The 25,459-nt window shown below is 40.9% G+C and overlaps 1 protein-coding gene across 1 annotated transcript; it reads left to right on the top strand.

Moving 5' to 3' along the window:
- Nucleotides 1–12,038: 12,038 nt before the first annotated feature.
- On the top strand, nt 12,039–19,621 carry LOC146768332 (uncharacterized). The gene is given in 2 exon segments (XM_085571766.1): nt 12,039–14,043; nt 17,823–19,621. Coding segments are annotated over 2 exon segments (2,922 nt in total). The 5' UTR covers nt 12,039–12,465; the 3' UTR covers nt 19,167–19,621.
- The last annotated feature ends 5,838 nt before the right edge of the window (nt 19,622–25,459 follow it).

Raw genomic sequence — 25,459 nt, 5'->3', positions numbered from 1 at the left:
TTCCTCTTTTCTGTTTTCTTCTAGTCCATACATTCTGTCAAAGACTAGCTGTCAGTACCTTTTCTTCTGCTTTCCATTCTGTTGCCCCTTTCTGCTGCCTCCATCCTTCACTATCTAGTCCAAGCAGCTGCTTCACAATCCATCAGACTATATCCAACTCTGCACTGGTCTCTGTCTCTACTTTGATAGATACTCTACTTGTCTTGCTCTCTAATTATATCTGTTCTTTTCTTTCTTCATTGGGTATAAGATCTTGTTTTCCTTGAGCAGGTAATATGCTGGTGTACCTGAGTCCAGCCTGATTTTGAAGAAAATGCTTCTGTTTAGACTGCCTTCTTAGCATTGTGTCCATTTCCAGGGCTCTAGCAATGAATGTGTATATAACTAAATGTGAGACTATATTTTCAAAGGTTGTATTCAGGAGGTAAACTATAAAGGTATACAGGTTTCAAGCTTCAGTGTTCCTCATCATTTAGGGAAGAACATGTTTTAAGTCATTAATGTGTGCAGATAAACCATTTTGAATTTGACTATGCACTTATATTTCCATTCAAAACCAAACACAATGAAACTTGTCAAACTGAAATGTGTGACCTGAAAAAAACAGGGAAACACCAATAAGAGTTTTTAAAAATATTATTCAGTGCTTATGAAATGTATCAGGCTGACAGATGGAAAGGGAAATTTTCTATCTACATCTTTGATCTGACACAGGTGATGGTTCATTCTTCTTTGGCAAGAAGAAATGAGAGCTACTAGACGTCTATTCCCTGTACTAAGAAGGCTAATATTTTAAGTGGTGGTCTGCCCACTCAGTAGGAAATCTGCAAGGCAGTGACAGCCACACCAGCACCAGTTAAATCAGTAAACAGTTTTGCTTTTAAATAGGAAGGTGTGATACAGAATGACTTCCATGAGCTCAATGAACAAGCCATGACAAAGTAGCAATAAATATATTTTCAGTATAACTTGTCTACTACCAATTTTTCTTGATACTCAGTGATATATTCAGGGTGTCAACATCTCTGCCTGGTGCTGTCAAGAAGAGAATGAAATTTATTTCTGCATGTTGTGAGAGAATTCTTTTCAGTTTTTCAAGTTATTATCTTCTTAAAAATGAATCAGAATTAAATGGGAAACAAAAAAGACTAAGCAAAGAGCAAGAGGCAAATATTAATTACATTTTGTACCACTTTATACAGATGATCTTTTGCCTGATTTGAATAAGAAGAATTTCTGTAATTACTTTTTGTTTTAGAATCTCCTTGAAACAGGAGCCTTTATTGAAAGCATTTTGTAGGGATGTTATTAGTACAACTGATTATCATAATGTTTTTCTTTTTAAGTGATATGAGTGAGACATTTCCCAGTGTTGCCCTTTTGTTAGCCTAAAATAATGATTGAAGCTTTTTTTCTCTGAACTGTGTAAATGTATATGTTTCACTGGAATATGCTGCAAACAGGATTGATTTTGGAAAATAATCCTTTTTACTTTTTTAAAAAAATTATATAATTACTTAAGTATATTTTGTTCATTATTTATTTCTTTTTATTAATTCCCTTCTTCTTTCTTCTTACCATTTTTTTTTACCAAGGAAAATAAAAGAATAAAAAATATCCTCCATTGAGTTTCTTGGTTATTTTTGTGATTTAGTGGTCTGTTTTTGCTCTGATTAAAGTAATTGGAAAGGTATAAATTAATTTCATATGTCCAGGATGTGAGGTAGATGCTGCACTCGTCCTGAAATTTGTCTGACTCTTCATCTGCTACTACCAGGGCTGAGTAAAACTAACAATTCCAGGATCTCATAGTCGGTTGTGTTGCTGTCTTACAACTCTGTTGTGGAGGAGTGAAAGGCACCTGACGCAAAAGACAGATGCAGCAATAAGTTTTCCTGAAGTAATACTTTGACAGAGTTCAATATAATCAATGGAACTGAACAAAAATTAACAGTGGTTTACCATGCTTCATAAAGTTAGATGGCAAAATTCACCTTATTAATTACTGCACAGAAAGAACACAAAAGAACATTGAGTTAGAATGTGCAGTGAGGGGTAAAGTGTACGTATCACACTCCCTCCTTGACTAGAGTGAATTTACTTCATGTCAATAGAGTCCTGATGTTTTCACCTCTTGTCTTTGTGCTATAAACACTTGATATATCCTGTTGACACACTTGAGGATCTGTGGTAAGAAAACAGCTGGTAGTGAAAATATTACTGTGAATTTTATGCATTTTTTTTACATTATTGGCTGATGGTGAATGCATTGCTTTCTTAAGTACCAAAACTTTGCATGGAAAGATTGTAAGTAAAAAGCACCCTATTGTTAGAGCCAACAAAATCAAAACAGGATCAAATTTCTTGTTGCTGTTAGTGACCATCTGCATAAGTTATCCCACCAATTTTTTTTTCTATCCTTGGCAGTCTTCAGAACATGACATATTTATTTTGCTTCCTAGTGAGCAGTAATACATATTCTTTGTCCATTTTCTTGAATTTTCATTTCTGCTGTGAGCAGAGATCATGCTGTAATATGATGCTTTCTTAACAATGTAAGATTCATTCCAATGAAGTTAGGTAGTAAATCTTGATATGATGTAGAGTTAGATTGTAATAATTGATGAGAAGTGGCAGAAGCTGAATAGTTAAAGTCACAGCCTATAATTTCATTAAATTTAATCTAAAAACATTTGAGTGATTGCTTCTATCTACAGTGATATTGTCAAGAAATATAAAATCACAGAGGGTTCTCATAACAAACACATCCATTTCTAATATACACAAGTACAGTTTCAGAGGTTGTGTCAGGAAATATCTCAAAATGGCAAATACTTGTTCTGTGCTAAGACAAATGTCTTAGGCTTTATTAGCATTGCCTTCACGAATCTTTGCTCTTACATAACACATATATCAACATCAACAGTCTGCTACTTGTTTCTCTTTTGCTGAGCCCATACCCTGTGTTCTATTGTACAGAGTGCAGTTCCATTATGATTTAATTTCAGAACAATTACATGGGTTGTAGTATATACCAAAGCATTGGATATTTATACTAAAAGTTGTAGATTTATTGTCAGTAGAGTCATAGCATTTGAATTGCCTTTTCAAACTCAGTTTCATTATCCCAGATTACATTTTACATTGGGTAAGATGCCCTCTTCACCTTTTTCTACAAATCTACTGTCACAATAGATTGTACCCACAACTGAGCCTGAAAACAATGGAGAGTGAGACAGACATTAACTTGGGTTGCACATAGTGCATTTGCAATTAGTTGGTGGTCCCTTTCCTTCTTTCCCATTGAGAAAATACATCAGATAAGAGCTATTGGTTAGTTTTCAATATGATAGCAAGGATTGTTATGGATGTTCTAACTTGTGTAAATTACTTGCTGCAGAGCTTATTTGTTGGCTAAAACTTCAGCATTCATGCTGTTTAATACTCCTAATCCTAGTCCTTGGATATCAGTCACATATCTTCTTGATTTTTTGGAGAGGTGAGGATTGATCCATGCAACCACTCCAACCATCCTGCATGGGACATACTTAAGAATATAGAACAAATAGTTTTAATTGCTGAGATATTGGTAGTTTCAATCATTTGAGGGAACATGACGAATTAAACACACACTGTTGACCTGTGTATGTAATTGAATAAGGTCCAATTTCAGTAATTTTTGAAGAGAAGGTTTGGTTAATTCTGAGATTAATATGGTAGGAACTACATTGATAGGCAATAGGTGTGGCTGTTATTGTAGTAGAGTTGTGGGAATAAGAGAAATGTTAAACTTCGCAGTGCCCACCATGACACCTGAACTGTGATCTTGACAGTAAATTGGCACACAAACTCCCATAATGAATCCAAATGTTTACATTCCTCTTGGGCATTGCCATCCTTTGTTGAGTTTATCCTGGTGTTGTTACCTGTGTGCAGTTGTATAAAAGGACAAGTTTAACAGGTCCCTCAGCAATATCATGATCGTATTGTAGGGCAGTTTCCCCATCTATAATGCAAATGTGTCTCCAACCCATGTCCAGATTCCTGGATAAAGATTATAAACACATAGGCAAAGTGTAAGGTTGATTTTTGTGATCAGATCGATGTCTTCATTCATGCTGTCCACTGGTCAATTTTGGATATATTTGGCTTCACTATACATGTTAAGGCAGAGGTTACCATGTCTTGTCAGCTTGTTTGATTACTACATTCTGTACTGCACCTCCTGACTTCAGAGTATTCTGTGATTTTGTGATCTCTGCTCTCACAAAACTGGCTGATCTCTTGATGTCGGTGGATTTTAATGGGGAAGCAAGTAGGTTAAGATAGACTGGTCTCAGGTTTTAATGGACAGGTTAGAAAGAAAGGTCTGCTGTGCATTGATTCTATGTTTTGCACCTCTACTGTCAATAGCTTTCTTGGCAAGTGGACCACAAGGCTTAGTTACCATTAAGAGCTACCATACAGATTTGTGGTAAATTTTCCATTACAGATTTTCCTGATTGTAATGCTACTGGATGTTTTCTTTGATCAGAAGATGGAGCATCAAGATCCATCTTTTGCAAAGAATGTTCAGCCCACAAGGCTTCCTGTGGGCCCATACCAATTACTCAATTGATTTAGTACTTTGGAAAATCAAGTATCCCACTGGGCCTCGGTGGCTTAAAACTCTTGTTCAATAAGCCATTAGCATTTTTTGCCATCGCATTTGATTGAGGATAATACAAGGTATGAGATACTCATTTAATTTCTTCTAGAACTAAAATGATAGCCTTCATTCTGAATTTTGTCTTTTGGCCTTTTGGCACTTAGTCACCATAAACAAGCTGGAGACTACTTCATCTTCTGTGAGGATATATTGATATATCTCAGAGTGAAAGAACATCACTGGCCTGATGTAATCAATTTGCCATGCTGACCACAAGGTTTTTTCCTGATTGATATGTAGGAGTGGTGCTTTAGCAGGATGATCTGTTTGTAATTTTATTCTACATTGAGGACATGACTTCATTAGTCTTTCTATTTAGGTGGCAACACCTGCTCTACACAGGAAAATAAAGTGCTTCTTTACCTGTGTGACCTAATTTTTGATGTAGCCATGTTCCAAAGAAGTGCCACTTGGAATGTAAAGAGTTCATCCTTTTTAGATTTCTAATTTTAGTCAATACATTTGCTTTTTGGTTTCACTGTGCAGATGGTTTATTGCTCTCAGCATGAAGTTTCCTCTGTCTTATCTTAAATGGCATTTATCTGGCTGTATTTAATAATGGTTGTAAATCTCTCCAAACTGGAGATCTGCTTACTTCCCAGCTCAGAGGTTTGCATTGACAGAGCCACTCTGTTTAAACAGCCTACACAGTATGGGAAAGTATATATAGGATTTTTGCTCCTTTTTTTTCCTAAAATAACTTATCTTTTTTCTCCTACTTTTATGCTGCCTTTGTTTTCTTTCTGCCATTGCCAATGGCAATGTTCAATGCAGCAACCTTGTTTAACCTTTCTGCAGAGGTCCCAGTGAATCAAATGGTTTCTGTTGGTGCTACCAATTTCTCACTGAAGTTGGTAAAATGAAGTTTCCTTCATTGAACTGGAAATTGGTGAAATTTCAAAGTTTGTATAATTATAATGGATCTGCATTTTAAAGTATCTTTAATTTGGAGATTTTAGTATGTTCCTTGATTACTTTCATTCTTCTCCAATTCCTGTCAAATAAACTCACTATCTTCTGCCTGTGAGTTTTGGTGAAACTCCTTCTGAAAGAGAAGTCCACTCTAGGACTGCTTCTATCAAGTTAAATGGTCATCTACTTTGTACAGGCTGTTTTTGGTGTATTTTCTCAACTTGACTCACTACTTTGACTAAAGACAAAACTCCCTTTCCTATTCAGAGTATCCAAGTCCATCTATTTAAGTACAGTTAAAATGAATAAGAAATGTCTCTGGCCTGTCAGGACCAGTTTAAAATAAGCAAGCACCTTATTCAGTAAAACCATATTGGTTCTTATAAGGTTGTGAGGGTGTACTGATCCAAATGACTATCATGTTTTTAATTCTACAATCAGAGTTTTTATTGCCTCCTTATATTCTAATTTCCACTTCCATGGTTTGCCCTTGTTTAAAACTTAATATAATGGATGAATAATGATAAAAAATCCAGGTACATGCCTTCTCAAATGTTCTAAAATTATCATCAACTGTTGTAACTCTTTCTTAGATTGGGGTATTTGCAGCAGTTCCATTTTTCTTCAGATATCTAGAGGAAACACTGCAGTGCTTACTATTCCCCAAGTACAAATACTTTACTTTCTACTTGCTACCTGATATTTCTGAGATGGGATTGCAACTTCTACTTTATGCAGCTCTTGCCATCCTGATGCTGCTGCTTCCCTCACATTTCCAGGGAAAGATCCTCTGACTAAAATATCATCTATATGTTGATGCATATCTTGAGGGAGTGAGACTGTAGAAGTTCATCAAGTGCAGAATGGGCAATTGTAGTGAATGTTCATATCCCTGGAGTCTGTTAATGGTGCGTTTCCTTCAAAGTAAAAGTAAATTCTTCTTTAGCTTCTTCTTGTAAGCATACCTTAAAGAACATATCTTTCACATCTAGCACTGCCATCCATGAGGGTGGAGCTGTTTGTAGTGTGGCTGCTGAAATTGCAATATTGGGTACTGAAGTCATTAGTAGGACTCTCAGCATTTAAGCACTGATAATCAATTGTTAAATTCTACCTCCTATTCTGTTTTTAGACTGGCCAAACCAGTGAATTGTACAGGATGTGAGTTCTGGAAATAATGTGCAGTTTTTCCAAGACCATTATTACCTCAGAAACCCTCATTTGTGTTGCAGCAAAAATCAGGTATTGTGGTACTTTAGTAATCTTTGAATCAGGTAGTGCAAGAGCTGGATGCCACAGCTAGCCCTTCAAAATCTAAGTACCTCAAGATTTGAGGAAAGCTTTACAAATATGTTTTAGTTGTTAATCACTAGTTGTGGCTAGGTACTCATAATTAATAAATTGCATTTTGGATGTTGTATGCTTAGTTAATCTTTTGTTTTAAGGAAGAGGAAAGAAAATACTGAGATGAATGGTCTGTCTGGATGATATCCACCAGGAGTCAGCAGAATTGAGCAATAATTTAGGCAAAGGTAATTCCTGCAGTGTGAGGTCACAATCACCAATTCATTGACCAATTCATTGTGTCTATTTTTCAGATGATGGATTCTCTCACCTTATTTCATAAGCATGGTTTGCAATGCCATGCATTAGTTCTGCCCAGATAGGAAGGTGTTTGTGGCGATAATTAGCACCTATTTTCTCATTGTGTTCTGAGTCTCTTTTAATTTCATGCCATTTTGCAAATAAGTAGGTTTAAGAACTGCTAGGACTCCTAAGTAGTACTTTTAGCATGACATAATCAGTTATAGCAGATAATGGAATATCATTGGATTATTGTTTATGTATCTCTTGTATGTAGTCAAATTTTGTGATAGCTGTAAGAGAACTCATTAAGATACCTTATGGGATCACCTTGCTCCATAGCATCTATTTTCCCAGCTCAATAGGCTACCCTCCTGGTGATAGAATGGCATGGCGTATGCAGGTTTGGGTCCCATATTTAAGAGACATCCTAGACCCCAAGTCTTGTTTGCTTCATGTCTACTCAGCATTATTTAGTAGGTGTTTTTTAGCAGCCTTGCCACAAATACAACATTTCAATTTCACCTTTTTTGTCATATTTTTCCTAGTAAATTTGCCAACAATAACAGATACTCTAGTGATTCACACAGTGTATCACAGAGCACCACCCTGAGGTCTGTCAAACTTTTCTGTTTTAATGATCGGTCTGGCTTTGGAAAACAAAGAATGATCTTCCCCTTGGTTACTGTCATTGATGTCACACTATATGCTTCCATCCCATAGTTCAGGGGATACTATTAATTTCCTAATCTGCATGGTCTCAGGTTGATAAGGAGCCTCCATAAGCATTTATCTTGACCTTTTCTTCTAACTTTTATTCTTTCTACATTTCTCCTTGTAACTATTTCAACAGCTGTTCAAATTTCAAATACAATAGTAAGTCAGATGCCTGTTTGTCTTTTATTTCCTTTTTTAGGTCTTGCTCCTTTATATTATTATTCTCTCTATCCCAATAAGCAGCTTCTTAGCAGGTACCTAGAATTTTTTTAATAATTCCTTTCCCTTTTCTATCCTTTGTATGCCCATTGTCCACTTTTGGCTGTTTTTCCACAGCTTCTCAATCATGCCAGTTATCACAAGTAAAAATCTGAACATTTGCGATTCAGTTTTATTTAATGTCTCCATAAATAATCTGTGACATTACTTGCCATACTTTTGACAATCCCAATTTGTTGCAGATGAATGAAAGGCTCATCACCTAAAAGAGCAAAGCAGTAATATGTTTTATTGAGATAAAATAATAATTTGACAGAGTTCAATACATCTGACAGAGTTCAATATATTCAATGGAATTTGAGAAAGTTTATCACTGCTTTACCAAGGTTCAATTAGGTTTCACAGTGAGGTCCACCTCATTAATTACTGCATGGAAGAAACACACAAAGGCATATTGAATTTGAGTCAAGTTTCACACAGAGACCAGAGATGCAAAGGATAAGGAAAGCCATTCCTTTGAGTCATGAGGCTCAAAATGGATCCCATTGCTTTCTTAAACAACCTAGGTTCGGCTAGGTCCAATATTAGTCACAGATTTGGACAATGGTTTATATATCTACACAAAGTTTATACTAATTATTATTGAGTAGATTCATGGATTAGTAATGTTTCATTAGTATTAATTCAGTGTTATCAGTTACTTACAAAGATCTGTTGTGAGTAAAGGTATTTTTCCATCTTGGACAGGGAAGATCTCTCAAGTTTCAGGTAAGAGAACTCAAACATTGTAAGTCATCCTTACTCAAGGGGAGAGTAGTTGGTATGCTGCATTTCAGGGCGAGCTCAAAACTGTGCTCATCCTGATGGGAGTATTTATAGACTGAAGTAGTTTGTTGCTAGTCACTAATATAGACACATTAGATGTCTTTATTTTAGCTCTACATTCTAGTTTTGTACTTTGGTTATCTTTAATTTTTAGGGCTTCAAAGCCAGTTTACAAAATATTTGTCCAAGGCACCTTGACTCCATTGTACATGAGACAGGAGCTTTCCAGCTCACAGATTCACCACAGGGTGTGAAGTTTGATGCTCCTTAGTCAGCCTGAACAAAAATACAGCAAGGGGTCAAGTGCATCTGTTACAAACTCTCACACTGCTCATGGACTAAAAGAGTTGCACTGATTAATCACTGCAGTGCCTGGGCATCCTGTGGGTCATGCTACTGTTACAATCATGATAAATATCAACAGGAAAAGTGAAACTCAAGAAGAAGTTGTGTAACTGAGCAACTGGAAACCAACAGGAGGCTGTATGCCTGGTTGGTTCTTCAATGGTTGCTGAGAGATCTGCTCTGAAATTATTCGCTTCAGTTAGGAATAATGTTTCTCTGGCATGTGCAGTTGCTGCTCTGGCTGCTCAGAAACTTTTTTAGGGGAAGTGAGAAAAAACCTCCTTTCTCAGTATTCTGAGACTTACTGCTTTTACGTACATGGTATTAAGTCAGAAAATGTATTCTTCATTTTTACAACTTATATAATCCTGATCTACTTTCTGTTTGGTAAATGCTGCTATTCCTCTGCAGGACATATCAGACCACTAGTACTTCCAAGTTCACAATGAACATGATGCTCTGTTGGCATTTTAGAGTTGAGTTAATTAACATTTTTATAGGAGCAATAATTAACATTTTATGAGCTGGATTCCCTCATCCCTTGAACCTACTTTGGCTTCACTTCATACTGGAACGTATAAGAGGGTAATATTGCAAAATGCTAATGTTCAATTTGGGTTTAAGGGCAAAATGTACTTCAAAAATGCTGCTGAATTGCAGTAATAGCAAGAGTTCAATTTGAAGGAAAAGAAATGGCAGGAAGCCCTTAGCAGCAATCCAAAATGCTAAGTTAACACTGAATAATAATTATTCTATGAATGTTATTCTGTTTGCTGTCATGTTGGCTAATATTGTCTTAGTGATATGACAGTCCCTCAGCTATCTGAATCAGTGTTATTTTATATTTAGATTGTAAGCAAATAGGGGCAGGCCTCTGTGGTCTCTTGACACTTCTAGCAAAATGGAGTTTTGAGTAAAGTGCCAGAGTGCTATGCCAGGTCAAAATTTTAATCATAATAATTGATCTGTCAGAATATTTGAGAAGATGTCTAGGAAAGCAAAAGGTAAGTTTCTCTCAGTAGCACTCCAAAGTTTATCCTTTCAGTCTGCAATAGCACTGTTGACAACTGCAGGCAAAGAGATCCAGATTTCAAGAAATAATAGCAGCAGGAATATTAGTGCCTTTTCAGACATAGTTACTTGCATTGTAGAGAAAATGCAATTAACTGGGTTTCTGTTGTATTTGCTTCAGTTTCTGCAGTATCTATGGTGGATTTCTGTATAAGGTGTCCCACTAATTTAAAAAGAGCAATTATTGTAATTAGTTCTATTATTAAAAAATGTAAATCAGATAAAATGCTATATTATCCAAGTTCAGTCATACTGTGTTCTTGTCCTAGTTTTGTCTAGGACTGAGATAATTTTGTCACAGTTGCTATGAGTGGGGTGTGGAGCCTGGATTCATGTGGGCATGTCTAGGTCATTTATTAAATATCATGCACATCATCTCTAGGAGACATGGCTTCTAGTGGAAGAAAAAGGTAATATGATATGGAACCACCACCATTTTTGTTCTTTTTTTTATCTGGGGACCAAAGTAGAGTACACAAGTGGTGAGGTGATGTCATGAAGATGATCCAACTTGGAAGGTTTGTCCATCACAATTTTCCTTGTTTCAGGCTTGGGAGTGAAGTGTGAATACAGACAATTTTTCTGACATTGCTCTTCATTCTCTTGGGGGAATGAAACACTGGCTGTGGTAGCAGCCACCATTTTCTCCTTTGTCTTGGGAAGTCATGTGCTGCTGTCTGCAGTAGCATTGAATCAATTGGAATTGCATGGGCATTTTCTCCATTAAATCACCCTCCTTTAAACACTGCTGTTATTAGTATTGTTGGTGTTAATGTTTGTTGTCTTATCTCATTAGTGCTTTTCTAATAAATCAGTATCCCAACCCATAATCTCTGCCTTTTTGTCCCTTTCTCATTGGAGGGACAGGGGGAGGCCACTAGGAGCTTAATTTCTAGCTGGTTTTAAAAAACAACTATTCTTAATGTTTCTGTGTGTTGCAGTCATGCTGGCATGGTAGCATGGAGGATTGTTTTAGAAAGGCCTTGGGAATGGTAAACTGAGGAAAAGGATACATTCATGTATGCCCCATTGTTTTAGAAAGGCTTTGGGAATGAGAAACTGAGGGAAAAGATACATTTATGTATGCTCCACTGTTTCGGGAAAGTCCCGCTTCAGCATTCCTCTGTAGACCCCCTTCTCCCCACCCCTGAGCAGTTCCCATTGGACCTGGCCCCTGGGGTGGTTCTGATGTGCCTTAGCTGAACACTGTCTCTATTGTTTAAGACCTTATCTCTTAATTTTGCTGTATAAAACTGTATCTGGGCAATAGCCCAGGGCCTTTGGTCACTGCAATGCTTCAGGCAATACAATCTCTCTGGACAAGCATACCATTGGTCTCTCTTGGTCTCTTTATCTCGAACCCTTGCGGCGACTGAGGCAGCGCCGCAGCTCGGACCGTGCTAACCCACACGCTGCCTGGTGAGCCCAGGGCAGCGGGACCGCGGAAAACCCCGGCCCCAGAGGGGACAGCTAGCCGGAGGGTCCCGGGGGGCCGGGGAGGGACGGGGGACAGCGGCGAGTAACCCCCGAGAGCAAAGTGGCGGTCGAAAGAGAAGCAACAAGTGGCGCCCAACGTGGGGCTTTGCACTGGTCTGAGCAAGCCTGCCGCAGCCGTCGTGGACAGTGCACTGGCTAGGAGCTTTTCCAGACACTTTGCAGTGTCACCGCGAGCTGCAGAGCGGTGAGCGGTGTGAATAAATCGCTACGCAGGCTGTCGGCTCCGCGGGGAGAAGCTCTGGGATCACGCTGGTGGTGTGAGGCACTTGCCTCTCCACACAGCCCAGCGGGACTGTTGCCGTGGAGACAGACGCCGATTTCTGTCCGGCGAGGTCGCCACGGGTCGGACGGCACCTCTCCACACCCGGGAGACCGCCCGGGGTTCGGGAACCATTGCTGCAGTGGTGTCTAAAGGACGGCGGTGGGTGAGTCTCGTACTGGGGGGCAGGGGCCCGGCCAGGAGACATCGGCTCCTGTGTGCCCACGGGGGGACACGCCAGCGCGCAGGCGTGACGGGAGTCTCCGTCGTAGCTTTAGAACTTTGGGTTTGCTGCAGTAATTGGTTGAGATTTGCTGTGAAGCCAGCCATGGGTGTTAGGCTGACTACACAGCAGAAAGAGATTTATAAACAAGTTCAGGAGCCCCTGCTGAGTGCAGGTGTCAAATTTCCTAAGAGCCTTGTAAAAGAGTTTGTCAGATGGTTATCAGTAAGTATTCCGGAGATAACAGAGCAAGTAGTGAGAGAAAGACGATTTTGGAAGCGTGTTGGTGCAGTGCTGAGTGAAAGGACAAAGGCAGGAGATCCCTCAGTGAAAGAAGGTTTTATGAGAATGTTTTTGGTCGTTTACGATGTTGTGAAAGAGAGTGCGGACACTCAGGGCGCCCAGGGAGCAGAAAAGCGCCCTGTCGCGTCCCCGGTGCCCCCCCGCACCCCCTGCGGTGAGAAAACTAACTGTGCAGATGTAGATTTAGTTTCTAACCCTTCTCCGCCTCCTGCTTTTGCTCCCGCAGCTGAAAATCCATGCTTTGCACCCCCCATCCCCCCCGTGCAGCCCCCACAAGATGGAGGCGGCCACGCGGTTTTCCCTTCTCCATCCCCGCATTCCCTACTCCCTGTGCCAGCCCAGAACATGCCCCCAGCCCTCGCATTCCCCCCTCCGCCTGTCCCTGACCCCAACCCCTCCTCCCTTGCGGCGATCCAGCCCACATTCCAGCCCCCGGTCCAGCCCTCAGCTCCTCCTCTCGCAGTTGCATCACCACCCCCTGTCCCTGTCCCAGCCCCGCTCCACGCAGCCCCGCCGGCTGCGGCCACTCCCTCACAAGCTGGCCCTCCTCCTCCTCCCTCTCCCTCTCCCGGTTTCCCTGGCAACGGCAGCGCCCAGGCTGTCAGCCGGGAAGTGCTCAGAGAGACCGAGCCTGCGTTCTTAGCCCCTGTGATTTATAATGCCAGGGGACAGAACGCCAAATGGGAGCCCCTTTCGTATGATAGTATTAGGGAACTTTGCAAAACGAAGCGTGAGTTTGGGGAAAGAAGTGAATTTTTTAAGAGCATTTTGAAAGCTACGCTATGCTCCAAGACATTTGTCCCCTCTGATTTGAAACGTCTTTTCAGTTGCTTGCTCCCTCAGTCTGAGTTTAGATTGTGGGAAAGAACGTGGAAAAGACTTGCAGCAGATCTCCTCCCAGAGATTCTGCAAAGTCCAAGCCTTTCCACAGATATAGAGGATGAGGAAATCACTTTAGAACATCTAGTGGGTGAGGGTGATTGGAGCCAAGCTGAAAAGCAAGCAGCAGGCATTCCCAAAGCAGTGTTAGACCTGTCCAGGAATGCAGCAGAACGTGCATTTTTTAATATGCCTTCTAAAGACCCTATTGTCTCATATACCACTTTAAAGCAGTCTGTTTCAGAACCATTCATGGATTTTGTGGATCGTGTGCGAGCCTCTGTGGAAAAGAGGGTGCAAAATCCAGAGCTCCAAGACCAACTTACATTAGAACTGGTCACCACAAATGCAAATGAAGTCTGTCAGCGAATCATCCTATCCCTTCCATCATCGCCTCCCCCCACACTCGATCAGCTCATCGAGGAGTGCACCAGGAAAGCTATGCTGATGACACAGGACCCAGTGATAAAACCACGGGGAAAAGTAGTTGCAGAGGCAACGGTAACCTCGAAAACACCAAGGGCTGCCAAACCTCATGCACCCAAACGCCGATGCTATTTCTGTAACCAAGAGGGACATCTCATAGGCCAGTGCCCCCAGCGGGGGACAGGGCCTTCAAAAGAGGGGAAAATAGGAGGGGGGGGGGTCTCCAGTCAGCAAAAAAACTAATTGGGGAGCGCGGTCCTATCCCGCGTGACGACAAAAATGGGGTGGGCCAAAACGCAGTGGCCAGGGCTGCTGTCCACCACATTGTACCCAGTGTCAGCAGCCAAGCTTACACCACTGATAAAACTGAACCTTATCGGTTAAGACTCACTAAACCTGTTCATTTTTCTAATCAGGACTGGCATTTCATCACAGCTACAGCAGAGCTTCTGCCCCGCATTCGGGACTGCGAGACTCGCAGACGAAATGATCTACTAAACTGCAAGTACCTTGTCATTGGGGACACAAAGTACACCCCGAAGGAGATAGAAATTCCTCCTGGAATCGTTTCGCTCGATCCCAGGACCTTCTATCTCATGGCACGTTGTGTCCATCCTCCTCTCTTCCTGGCGGAGGGACAGATCATTGCACAAGCCATTCCAGTGCCCCATCTTGTGTGCGATGACCATGCCCTCTCAGTCTTTTACACCGAGACGCTAGGAGAAGAGAAACCCCTTGTATGGTGTGGCCTCCAGAGTGAGGGCCATTCTGTTCGCCTTCAGGGGATGATGGACACAGGGGCAGATGTGACAGTCATTCCTTCTCAAAAATGGCCAAGGCAATGGGAGTTGGAAAATGTAGGCCACCCAGTTGTAGGAGTGGGAGGCCCAAAAGTGGCACAACAATCCAAAAACGTAGTCCAAATCAAAGGACCAAATGGGCAATTAGCATCCCTACGCCCATTTGTTCTGGACTCAAAATTCACCCTCTGGGGAAGAGATGCCATGTCCCAATGGGGGGCAAAGTTAGAGTTACCAGGCCCCCAGGATTTTTAGGTGCGGCCACTGAGGAGCGCCCTACCCAAAAACTTAAGTGGCTCACAGATACACCCGTCTGGGTAGACCAGTGGCCGCTGACTATAGAAAAAGCGAGTGCGCTCTCTCAAATTGTAAAAGAGGAATTGGCAAAGGGACATATAGTAGAAACCCAAAGCCCTTGGAATTCTCCAGTGTTCGTTATTAAGAAACCGGGGAAAGACAAGTGGCGGCTCCTCCACGATCTGAGAAAAATTAATAATGTCATTGAGGACATGGGATCTCTTCAACCTGGAATGCCTTCCCCATCGATGCTTCCCCAAAACTGGAAATTGGCAGTGCTTGATATCAAAGACTGCTTCTTTCAAATTCCCCTACACCCAGATGATGCACCATGCTTTGCCTTCTCTGAGCCCTCTCTTAATAGAGCGGCACCCATGAAACGCTACCATTGGACGGTCCTTCCTCAGGGGCTCAAATGCTCTCCCACCATCTGTCAGTGGTATGTGGCCAGAATTCTGTCCCCAGTCCGTGCCAAGTGGAAAGATTGCATTTTGTATCATTATATGGATGATGTCCTTGTCTGTGCCAACAGTGACAACGTACTTGCAGAGGCAGTGGAGGACACTATCTCAGCCTTGTCGGCGGCTGGATTTGAGTTGCAGAAGGAAAAAGTGCAGCACCTGCCGCCTTGGAAGTATCTGGGCCTTGAAATTGGTAACAGAACCATCACACCCCAGAAACCGATGATAAATGATAGTCCAAAAACATTAAGAGACCTCCACCAGCTCTGTGGATCTCTAAATTGGATCAGACCCTGGTTAGGACTCACCACGGGGGAGTTGTCTCCCATCTTCAATTTATTGAGGGGGGGGAAGACTTAGACTCCCCAAGGGCCCTAACCCAGGAGGCCAAGGCTGCTTTGGAAAAAATTCAGTCCACCCTAGCAGACAGACAGGCTCACAGGTGCCGTGAGGGCCTGCCCTTCCGATTCATCATTCTTGGTAAGTTGCCACACCTCCATGGATTGATTTTTCAATGGGACACAGACCAACGAGATCCCCTCTTAATTATAGAGTGGGTGTTCCTTGGTCACCAGTTGTCCAAAAGTATCACCAGGCCACAAGAGTTGATGGCCCAGCTGATCATGAGGGCCAGAGCTCGTTTGCAGGTGTTGGCGGGGTGTGACTTCGCATGCATTCATCTTCCTATCAGAATATCCACAGGGAGACTCTCCAAGGAAATACTCGAGCACTTGTTTCAGACCAATGAAAGCTTGCAATTCTCCTTGGACAGTTTCACTGGACAAATTCTCATCAACCATCCAGGCCACAGATTGTTTGAAGTGCAGTTTCATTTAATTCCAAAAAATATCCAGAGCAGTGAACCACTAAAAGCACTGACAGTTTTCACAGACGCGTCGGGAGGGTCCCACAAATCTGTGATCACATGGAAAGACCCCCAGACTCAGCAGTGGGAAGCTGATGTAAAAGTTGTAGAGGGCTCCCCACAGGTCGCTGAGCTGGACGCTGTTGTCAGGGCCTTTGAAAAGTTTTCAGAACCAATTAATATAGTTACAGATTCAGCATATGTAGCAGGTGTAGTGTCCAGGGCGGAGCATGCAGTGCTCAAAGAGGTTTCCAACCCAGTGATATTCAGTTTGCTCTCAAAACTAATCCATCTAGTTTCACACCGAGAGCAGCCTTTCTTTGTAATGCATGTGAGATCACACACCGATCTTCCTGGTTTCATAGCAGAAGGTAACCGTAGGGCAGATGCACTGGCCGCCCCTCTGCAGCTGGTTGGCCAGCCAAACATCCTCGAGCAGGCTAAGGTGAGCCATCAATTGTTCCACCAAAATGCCCCAGGACTGGTCCGCCAATTCCAACTGCGGCGTGACCAGGCCAAGGCAATTGTGGCTGCTTGCCCCCAGTGTCAGGAGTCCACTCTGCCAACAGTAAGTTCAGGAGTGAACCCCAGGGGACTCCGCAGTTGCGAAGTGTGGCAAACTGACATCACACATATACAGGAATTTGGGAGATTCCAACATGTACATGTTTCAGTAGATACTTTCTCCGGAGCAGTCTTTGCCTCAGCCCACATGGGACAGAGAACTGCGGATGCCAAAAAACATCTTATGCAGGCATTTGCAGCCTTGGGGGTCCCCACCACCATCAAAACAGATAATGGCCCAGCTTATATTTCCAGAGCGTTTGGTGAATTTCTACAAGAGTGGGGGGTGAACCATCAGACAGGAATTGCACACTCCCCCACCGGCCAGGCTGTGATAGAAAGAACACATCAGACCCTAAAAAAGGTCCTCCTCCGCCAGCGGGGAGATATTCAGGCCATGTCTCCACAAATGAGGCTCTGCAAAGCCCTTTTCACCATTAACTTCCTAAATTGTTCTTTTGATAGGCCTGAACCTCCAGTCCTACGTCATTTTAAACAACATCAGCAGCTCAGACCCGAAGAGAGACCTCCAGTGTTAATTAGGGATCCAGACTCTGGAGAAATCCAGGGTCCCCACCAGCTTATCACTTGGGGACGAGGGTATGCATGTGTGTCCACACCCTCCGGACTCAGGTGGATTCCTAAGAAGTGGGTCAGACCATATACTGCTGAACAGGGAGTGAGTCGACCACAGAGTAATCCCCCTGATGCTCAGGGGAATCCCACAGAGAACGCAATTGCGTCAAACACAAAACGCCGCAAGGAAGGAGGAGACCCCTAATCCTCATTTTCCTTTATACTGGCAGAGCAAAATGTATCTTTTTCAGAGTTAGTTCACTTTGTTGTATGATTTTATCTCTCTTTCAGACTAGCAGAATGTCAATTTCCACATTCCTGCTCATCGTTTGGTTCCAGGGAATGGTCATCTACCCTTCCACGGTGGATGCATGGATTGTTCCACAGCCCAAGAAAAATGTGTGGGTCACGCTAGCCCAAGCCTTGCAACAGGATCATATGTGTTTGTCCACTGCCTCAGCAGAAAATCCGATGTCCACATGTTTAATAGGGGTTCCAAGTAAGGGGGATGAGTTTCCAATTGATCTGGTCCGTTTGCAAAAGCAGGTGAACGAAAATAAAATACCTAAAGGTGCAGGATAAGTTGAAGCACAAGTGCGAAATCCCCTCATTTTGTGGCAAGGGTGGGTTTCACATTTGCCCACTGCTGAGGGGGAGCCCCAGGAATTAGAACTCCTAGGCTCTGCAAAAGCTGAATTTTGCATTCAATTTGATTTTTCCCCAAACAAAGAAGTAAAATTATATGAGCATGTTAAACAGTACAAGGTAGAATTCAGAGCAGGTCAATGGTGCACAGCTGTCTACAAGCTGAAATTTACATCCACCACTGATTTCCGTCCACGCAAGCTGGACAAGGGAATGTTTCTTATCTGTGGGGACAGAGCGTACCCAGGAATCCCATCTCGTCTTATTGGAGGTCCATGTACTTTTGGGCATCTGACCCTTGCTTCCCCCAACATGACCCAAATTCCAATTGGGCAAGCAAAAAGTGGGAAAAAAATTACTAAGCGGAGTGCAAGCCAATTTGATGAACATTGTGATGCAGAAATTTATCATTGGGCAAAATCCAAAAGAGTTGCTGTCTCTGTGTTTTTACCATGGGTTGCAGCAGCCAAAGCATTGAGTGAATTAGGCAATCTAGAATGCTGGGTGACCAAGCAGGCAAATTTAACATCAGCAGCCCTGAGTGACCTCCTAGAAGATGAGGAAATAACCAGAAAGGCTACCCTCCAAAATAGGGCAGCTATTGATTTCCTGCTGTTGGCACATGGTCATGGATGTAAAGAATTTGATGGGTTGTGTTGTTTTGATCTGTCATCTAAAGGACAGAGTGTCCACTCGTCCATTCAGGAAATGAGAAGCCTCATTGGGAATGTGAAGCAAGAAAATGAGGATTGGTTTAAAAATCTGTTCAAAGACTGGGACCTTTCTGGGTGGGCAGTGTCTCTTTTAAAAGACATCTTTTACTTTCTAGTTGCATTGTTTTTAGTTCTGTTAGCATTTGGGATTCTGAAGCGGATCGTCTCCAAGGTCATGACCTCGAAGCCGAAGGCTTCTGCGCCGGTTTTCATCGCTGCTGCCGCCACGGAAAGCGATTGGTGGGAAGACGACAAGCAGAAAGACACTGCAGTTTAAGAGCCACAGTTTACCTTCTCCCAAGGCATCGTTCATCTTAGTAATTGAAAAGCGGGGAATTGTTGCAGTCATGCTGGCATGGTAGCATGGAGGATTGTTTTAGAAAGGCCTTGGGAATGGTAAACTGAGGAAAAGGATACATTCATGTATGCCCCATTGTTTTAGAAAGGCTTTGGGAATGAGAAACTGAGGGAAAAGATACATTTATGTATGCTCCACTGTTTCGGGAAAGTCCCGCTTCAGCATTCCTCTGTAGACCCCCTTCTCCCCACCCCTGAGCAGTTCCCATTGGACCTGGCCCCTGGGGTGGTTCTGATGTGCCTTAGCTGAACACTGTCTCTATTGTTTAAGACCTTATCTCTTAATTTTGCTGTATAAAACTGTATCTGGGCAATAGCCCAGGGCCTTTGGTCACTGCAATGCTTCAGGCAATACAATCTCTCTGGACAAGCATACCATTGGTCTCTCTTGGTCTCTTTATCTCGAACCCTTGCGGCGACTGAGGCAGCGCCGCAGCTCGGACCGTGCTAACCCACACGCTGCCTGGTGAGCCCAGGGCAGCGGGACCGCGGAAAACCCCGGCCCCAGAGGGGACAGCTAGCCGGAGGGTCCCGGGGGGCCGGGGAGGGACGGGGGACAGCGGCGAGTAACCCCCGAGAGCAAAGTGGCGGTCGAAAGAGAAGCAACATCTGTGAACCAAATAACATATTTTATTAAGATTTCAGTTCAAAGATATGTGTACCTATGCTCTATCAAATATTCTTCTTTAAAAAAAAAACAGTATTTCATTGCCAATCCTTTTAGCTCTGTGGATCTCGGTTTACTTGTGATGAGTGATCTGATCAATGTTTTGTTCAATATACCTTTCACTGCTGCATGAGAGAAATATCTCATTAAGGAAAAATCTTATTTTTTCAACTTTGAGACATTAAAAATAATTTAAATTAAACTCATGAGAATTTAACCTATTAAAGATTTATCTACTGAAGATTTAAGTCCTTGCTCTTACATTTTGCAGAAAACCTAGAGTAGTACTGGAGGCTTGCTCAGCTAGTTTTGCATCAGATGTCTCCTGCAATCTGTTTTACCTGTCTCCTGATACTGTTTGAAGTAGTAGGAAGACTGTGTACGTAGAAAAATGTGCAGACTGTGGCATAGTAGAAAACAAGTGTCTGTATTATGTGCTGGAGAGATCACATAGGATGGAGCATTATGCCATTTAATGTGTGTGGTTTACGACACTTTCTTGGCTCCAGCTGGCTAGGACAAATGTTCTCTTTCAAAATTCCCTTTACCTAAGAAACCTCAAGGGGCTAGATGGGACAGCAAAGAAAAGCAAATGCAATTTATGTCCTTATTTTTAGTCAAAATGTTGTGGAATGAAAATCAATGTAGTCTCTGCAGCATTACTTCATGCGCAAACATTGGATAGTTTATCACCTGAAAAATAAAATAGTTACGTAACAGGTATGACTGCTGATGACACTGGGGCAAATTACTGACTCACAAACATTGACAAGTAATTGAATATTTCAAAAGTCTAGTTCTTTAATCTTCACCTAAGTTGTAATGCTATCTTAAGAGGTAAATTTTTAATGCTACATCTTTGACAGACAATATAGCATCAGAAGCAAATGCAAGAATGCTGATAAAACAGAAAAGAATGCATTTTGGAAAGAAAGTTAAACTGTTTTACACAATAGAGAGAAAATACTACAAGTCACAAATAATTTTAAAAAAGTTCAAGGGGAAAAAGTCATCCTTTTCTAATGGTCTGATGCGGTCTAGTGAATTTTTAGCTGTCTTGCAGCTTAAGATAACAAACTTAATGATGTGCCAGGAAGTAATGACAAAAATGGAAATACAGTAGTTTTTCTACATATTCTTATGACAGAAAAGAGAAGTAAAGCTGTGTTTACCTAGGTTGAAGGCATCAAAACACACCTGTTTTAAGATATTAAACTGTAAGATCCAGGAGAAATTGAAAATATATGCCTTACATAGTTTCTTGTTCTGATTTAATATTTCAGCACTGTTCCAATACCTAGCACAAACAAAATCAGTTTGCTTATCATTAAAATCTTCATAGACTTCCTCTGGGAAGGAGAGTAAAGGAGAAGTTTAGGAATCTCCTTCCTTTACTCTCCTCTGAGAAAGAGAATAAAGGAATGAGAGAAGGAGAGTTTACTCTTTCAGGAGAGTAAACACTAATACCAGAACTGGCCTAAATGCCCAGCTGTTCACAGTCAGACATTTATAATGGTTCTAAAAATATTTTGTCTCCTGCAACTTGACTAACAGATTACAGAAGGTAAGATGTATAAAAAAAATCAGCATTTTGGCTGGGCAAATAGGCTTTTTTCTCTTCCATCTCCACCTGGAAAAATTATGCTTTTTAATTTGAATGTAGTTTTAATCTTTAGATAAATTCCCTGATAAAATGAAATTAAATAAAATAAATCATGGCAGATACACAGATAAAAATTATTAACTTAATGGTAGTAATGTGTTTTTGGGATATGTTTTGCTTTTTCCTTGCAAAGAAATGGAGAGAGTATACTGTATTTGCTGAAAAGATTGTACATTAATAATAGATAATATTAATAGGAAAGAAGACACATGGCCATATTAGTGATTTTGTTTTTAAGAAGGAAAAGCCCTCACTTTTTCTTCTGGTGATTATTGTACTATTTGAACCCCATGGACTAAGAAGAAATAATGAATGTTTTCTGCTTCAACAATACCTTCCTGAAGGGTATTGTGGACATATTGCAAGGACTACTGTCACATAGAGCTTTATCAAAATAACTAAAAAAAATTCATGTTTAGTAAACTCTAGATAACTGAAGAAAATTAGCTCTTGACTTATTTCTTCCACAAGCTTTGCAGACTGGCAGATTTGCATAAAGTACAGGATTCTTCAATATATGAGATCTTGCATCACAAAGAACTGCAGTAGGAAAATTATTCTTGTGGTATTATATGGACTTATTTGTGCTTCAAAATAATACAAGTACCTATTACTTCAAAGGCAAGAATTGTCTTACATGATCAGTGAAATAATTGCTGAAAGTAAGGGAAGGAGGGGGTCCTAATTGGACACTGAAAAATTGACTTGTTAAATTGAACTTTTCTGGAGGTGATCCCTTAAACTAAGAAGTGATCTGTTAGGATTGACATGAAAAACCTGATACAAAATTATTTGTCTGATAAGTTGCACATTTAAGCAAAAAATAAATATTTCTTTAGAAATGTTTTTTTTAAGTCTTAGGATAATCATTACTATCTGTAATATTTCTAGTGCAACTGACAATTTAAAATACTGCTGCATACATAGGAATCCTGGTTTTCACTAATAACTCAGAATCTCTCTGACTGTTACAGAAATTAATCCAAAGCAGCCTGATGCTTGTGCAGTGTTTGTTTTGGTTTTGTTTTTGTTGGGTTTTTTTTTGTTGTTGTTTTTTTTTTATGTGCTCTTGCAGTGGCAGTGTTTTGTTTACAGGTATAGATGTTGAAGCTTTCCCCTTCTTTCTTGAGTAGTATTTCAACATAAAGTGGGATAGCTTGACCCAAAATATAAATTATGATGACAGTAAACGCACTGAATAGACTACACCATTTCCCTGCCATCCTGCAGAATATGTAGATCATGGATGCAAAAAACAACCAAACTTGTTTTTCTTTCCCTTGTGAGGTAACTGAGCAATTCTGGTATGATATTGAAGTGTCCTAAGTGGGAGTGGCTTCCCTGACACATATTGAACAAACTCCTGGATTTATATGAAGATCATATAAACTGTTCTACTATCTCTGTTCAATCATCCAAGAACCCAGATACTTATCCTGGCATACATTAGAGCATCAAATCCTCAAGAAATATTGTAGCAGTTAAAAAAAAAAAAAGCTGCTGACCATTGTAGCATGGCTATGAGAAAAAAGTTGTAGGGTGGTAAGAAATAGTGCACCATTTTTAATTACTTAGTTTAGAAGAGCTAAATTTGTAATCCATCCATCACCAAAAATCTTAACCCAAACTCTTAATAAACCATAGCTCTTGCTTTTCTTATTATCCTTCTGAAATTGTTCTTATTTATTTGCCGAGCAGTACACTTTTATACTATTTTCCATTGTAACAGCATAGAAAGCAAACTGAAATTACTGTCCTATTAACCTACTAAGGCTATAATAATCAATATGACTTATGCCTGTAAATTCTTGGGTTTGTCCTGAAAGCCTCTCTACATTAATTCATCTCCTTGCTCTCATGAGAGAAATTGATAGCTGCTGCTGTTATTTTAAAAAAATGTTAGAAGACTTTGCCTATTGCTTTGAAATGGTGATAATTTAGAGGGAAAAAAGAATATTCAATGCAGAAGAAACAAATCTTTAAAATACATAAATGGATGCCAGTGCTATGCCTTTGTTGGATCCCTGAAATATTCTGTCTGGAAACATAGTTAGCATGTTGCTATCTATTGCTGTTTACCAGTGTAGGGCTCTTTTTAAATGCATTTCCTGCTCTGTCTTCATGTTTCTTTTTTCATTAGTTATAATTTATGAGCCATTAAAGATGTTGTTTGATGTAGGTGCAGCATAGAACAGATTAACTGTGGCTATAAAGCACAAATTTTGGCAGTGTCAATCAAATTATGCTTTCTGCATAGTAATGTGAGTTTTAGGGGTATCTATGAGAAATTTGTTTAACTCATTGCCTCTGTGAATGCCAATAACCGTATAACTAAGATACAGGTAATTGTGATGAAAATCAGAGTTTTGATTCTCATCAGTTGTCAAGAAACTGGCTCTGATTGTGTAGGTGATGTGTATGTGGTGACAAAACTCTTTTAAAACTCCAGCTATTTTCTTGATACTGAAAATATTCAGAGATGAGAATTATCAGAATACTTCTTCAATGATGCACAACAGTAGCTCATCAAATCAAGGCCATTCTCTACCCACAAATAGTTTATAATAGAAGACTTAAGCTAAAAGTGTTTTGATAGAAGAAACAGTAGAATAGAAGAGAGTGGAAGTGGACAATTACCTTTTTGGGATGACCCTGACTTCATCTGTTCCTGAGCAGGAGCAGTAACTTGCATCTAAACCAGCTGATTCCCAAGTAACCACTTGTTAGCTCAAGCTTGCATCTATTACTTTTTCACTGACTGTGGCAGCAGCTCTCTGGCCACAGAGAGCAGGCACAGACATTCCCAGTCATTTTCCTGGGGAAGGCTGTGAGAAGATCAGAGAAAAGAATGAGAAACAATTCTATCACCACTTGTTGCACCTGCTGTTGTGCACATGTGGAATGTGTCATGGAAATTTGCTTACCAAAGGGTGATTTCTTAATTGGACACTGGATGGTGTTTGGATTCATTGACCAATTAGGTCAAAGCTGTATTGGACTGGTGGTAAGGGTTACTGGGTTTCTTATTAAGTATAGTATAATATAGTATAAGATGAAAGCAAATAAAGCAATTGATCAGTCTTCTGCAATCTGGGAGTCAATGCTAATTATTCCCCAGCTGAGGGCCTGTGGCGACAACTGGCCTGATTGAAAACAGTCACTTTCATCATTCATGTCTATAAAGAGGTTCAGTGAGTAACATTTAGAGCTGATCAGGTTAAATCATGTACCTCAAGGACTGCTGCCCTTTTCCTCTGTTCTGTGTGCACTTACCCAGCACATCACTGAGGATATTACCATTTTAGTGTTTAGAATCTCTTGTTTTCTCTGTTTCCTGATGTGTCAAACAACATATGCTTTTTTTTCCGTTACCTTGAAAAGAAATAAACTTAAACATATACAATCACTAAATGATAGAGTTTTTGGTTCTTGGAGAAGTAAGGAGGGGGTTCAGCAGAACTGCCACACTGGATTTCCAGAAGGCACACTTTGGCCTTTTTAGAAGGCTGGTTGAGAATCCCTTGGGAGGCAGCCCTGTAGGGCAGAGTCCCAGAACACTAGTTATGCCTCAAAAAGGTATAGGACATACCTTAAAAGTACAGGAGCAGGTTGTCCCCATGTGCTGAATAATGAGCTGTAGAGGAAGAAGACCAGACTGGCTGAAAAGAAAGCTTTGGCTGAAACTTGGGGTAAAAAGAAGAAAGAAGTGAGGAGGGGCAGGCAACTCAAGAGGGCAATAAGATTGTCATGAGGTTATGCAGGTAGAAAGTTAGAATGGTCAAAGCTCAACTAGAACTTAATCCTGATACTACAGTAAAAGACACGGTAAGTTTTTGTAAATTCATCAGGAACAAAATGCGTGATAATCTACATCTTCTCATCC

This window comes from Lonchura striata, chromosome 2 (genome assembly GCF_050655825.1).
Source record: "Lonchura striata isolate lonStrDom1 chromosome 2, ASM5065582v1, whole genome shotgun sequence".
Classification (NCBI taxonomy): domain Eukaryota; kingdom Metazoa; phylum Chordata; class Aves; order Passeriformes; family Estrildidae; genus Lonchura; species Lonchura striata.
Note: the sequence above shows the minus strand (reverse complement) of the source record. Positions and strands in the feature narration are given on the sequence as shown.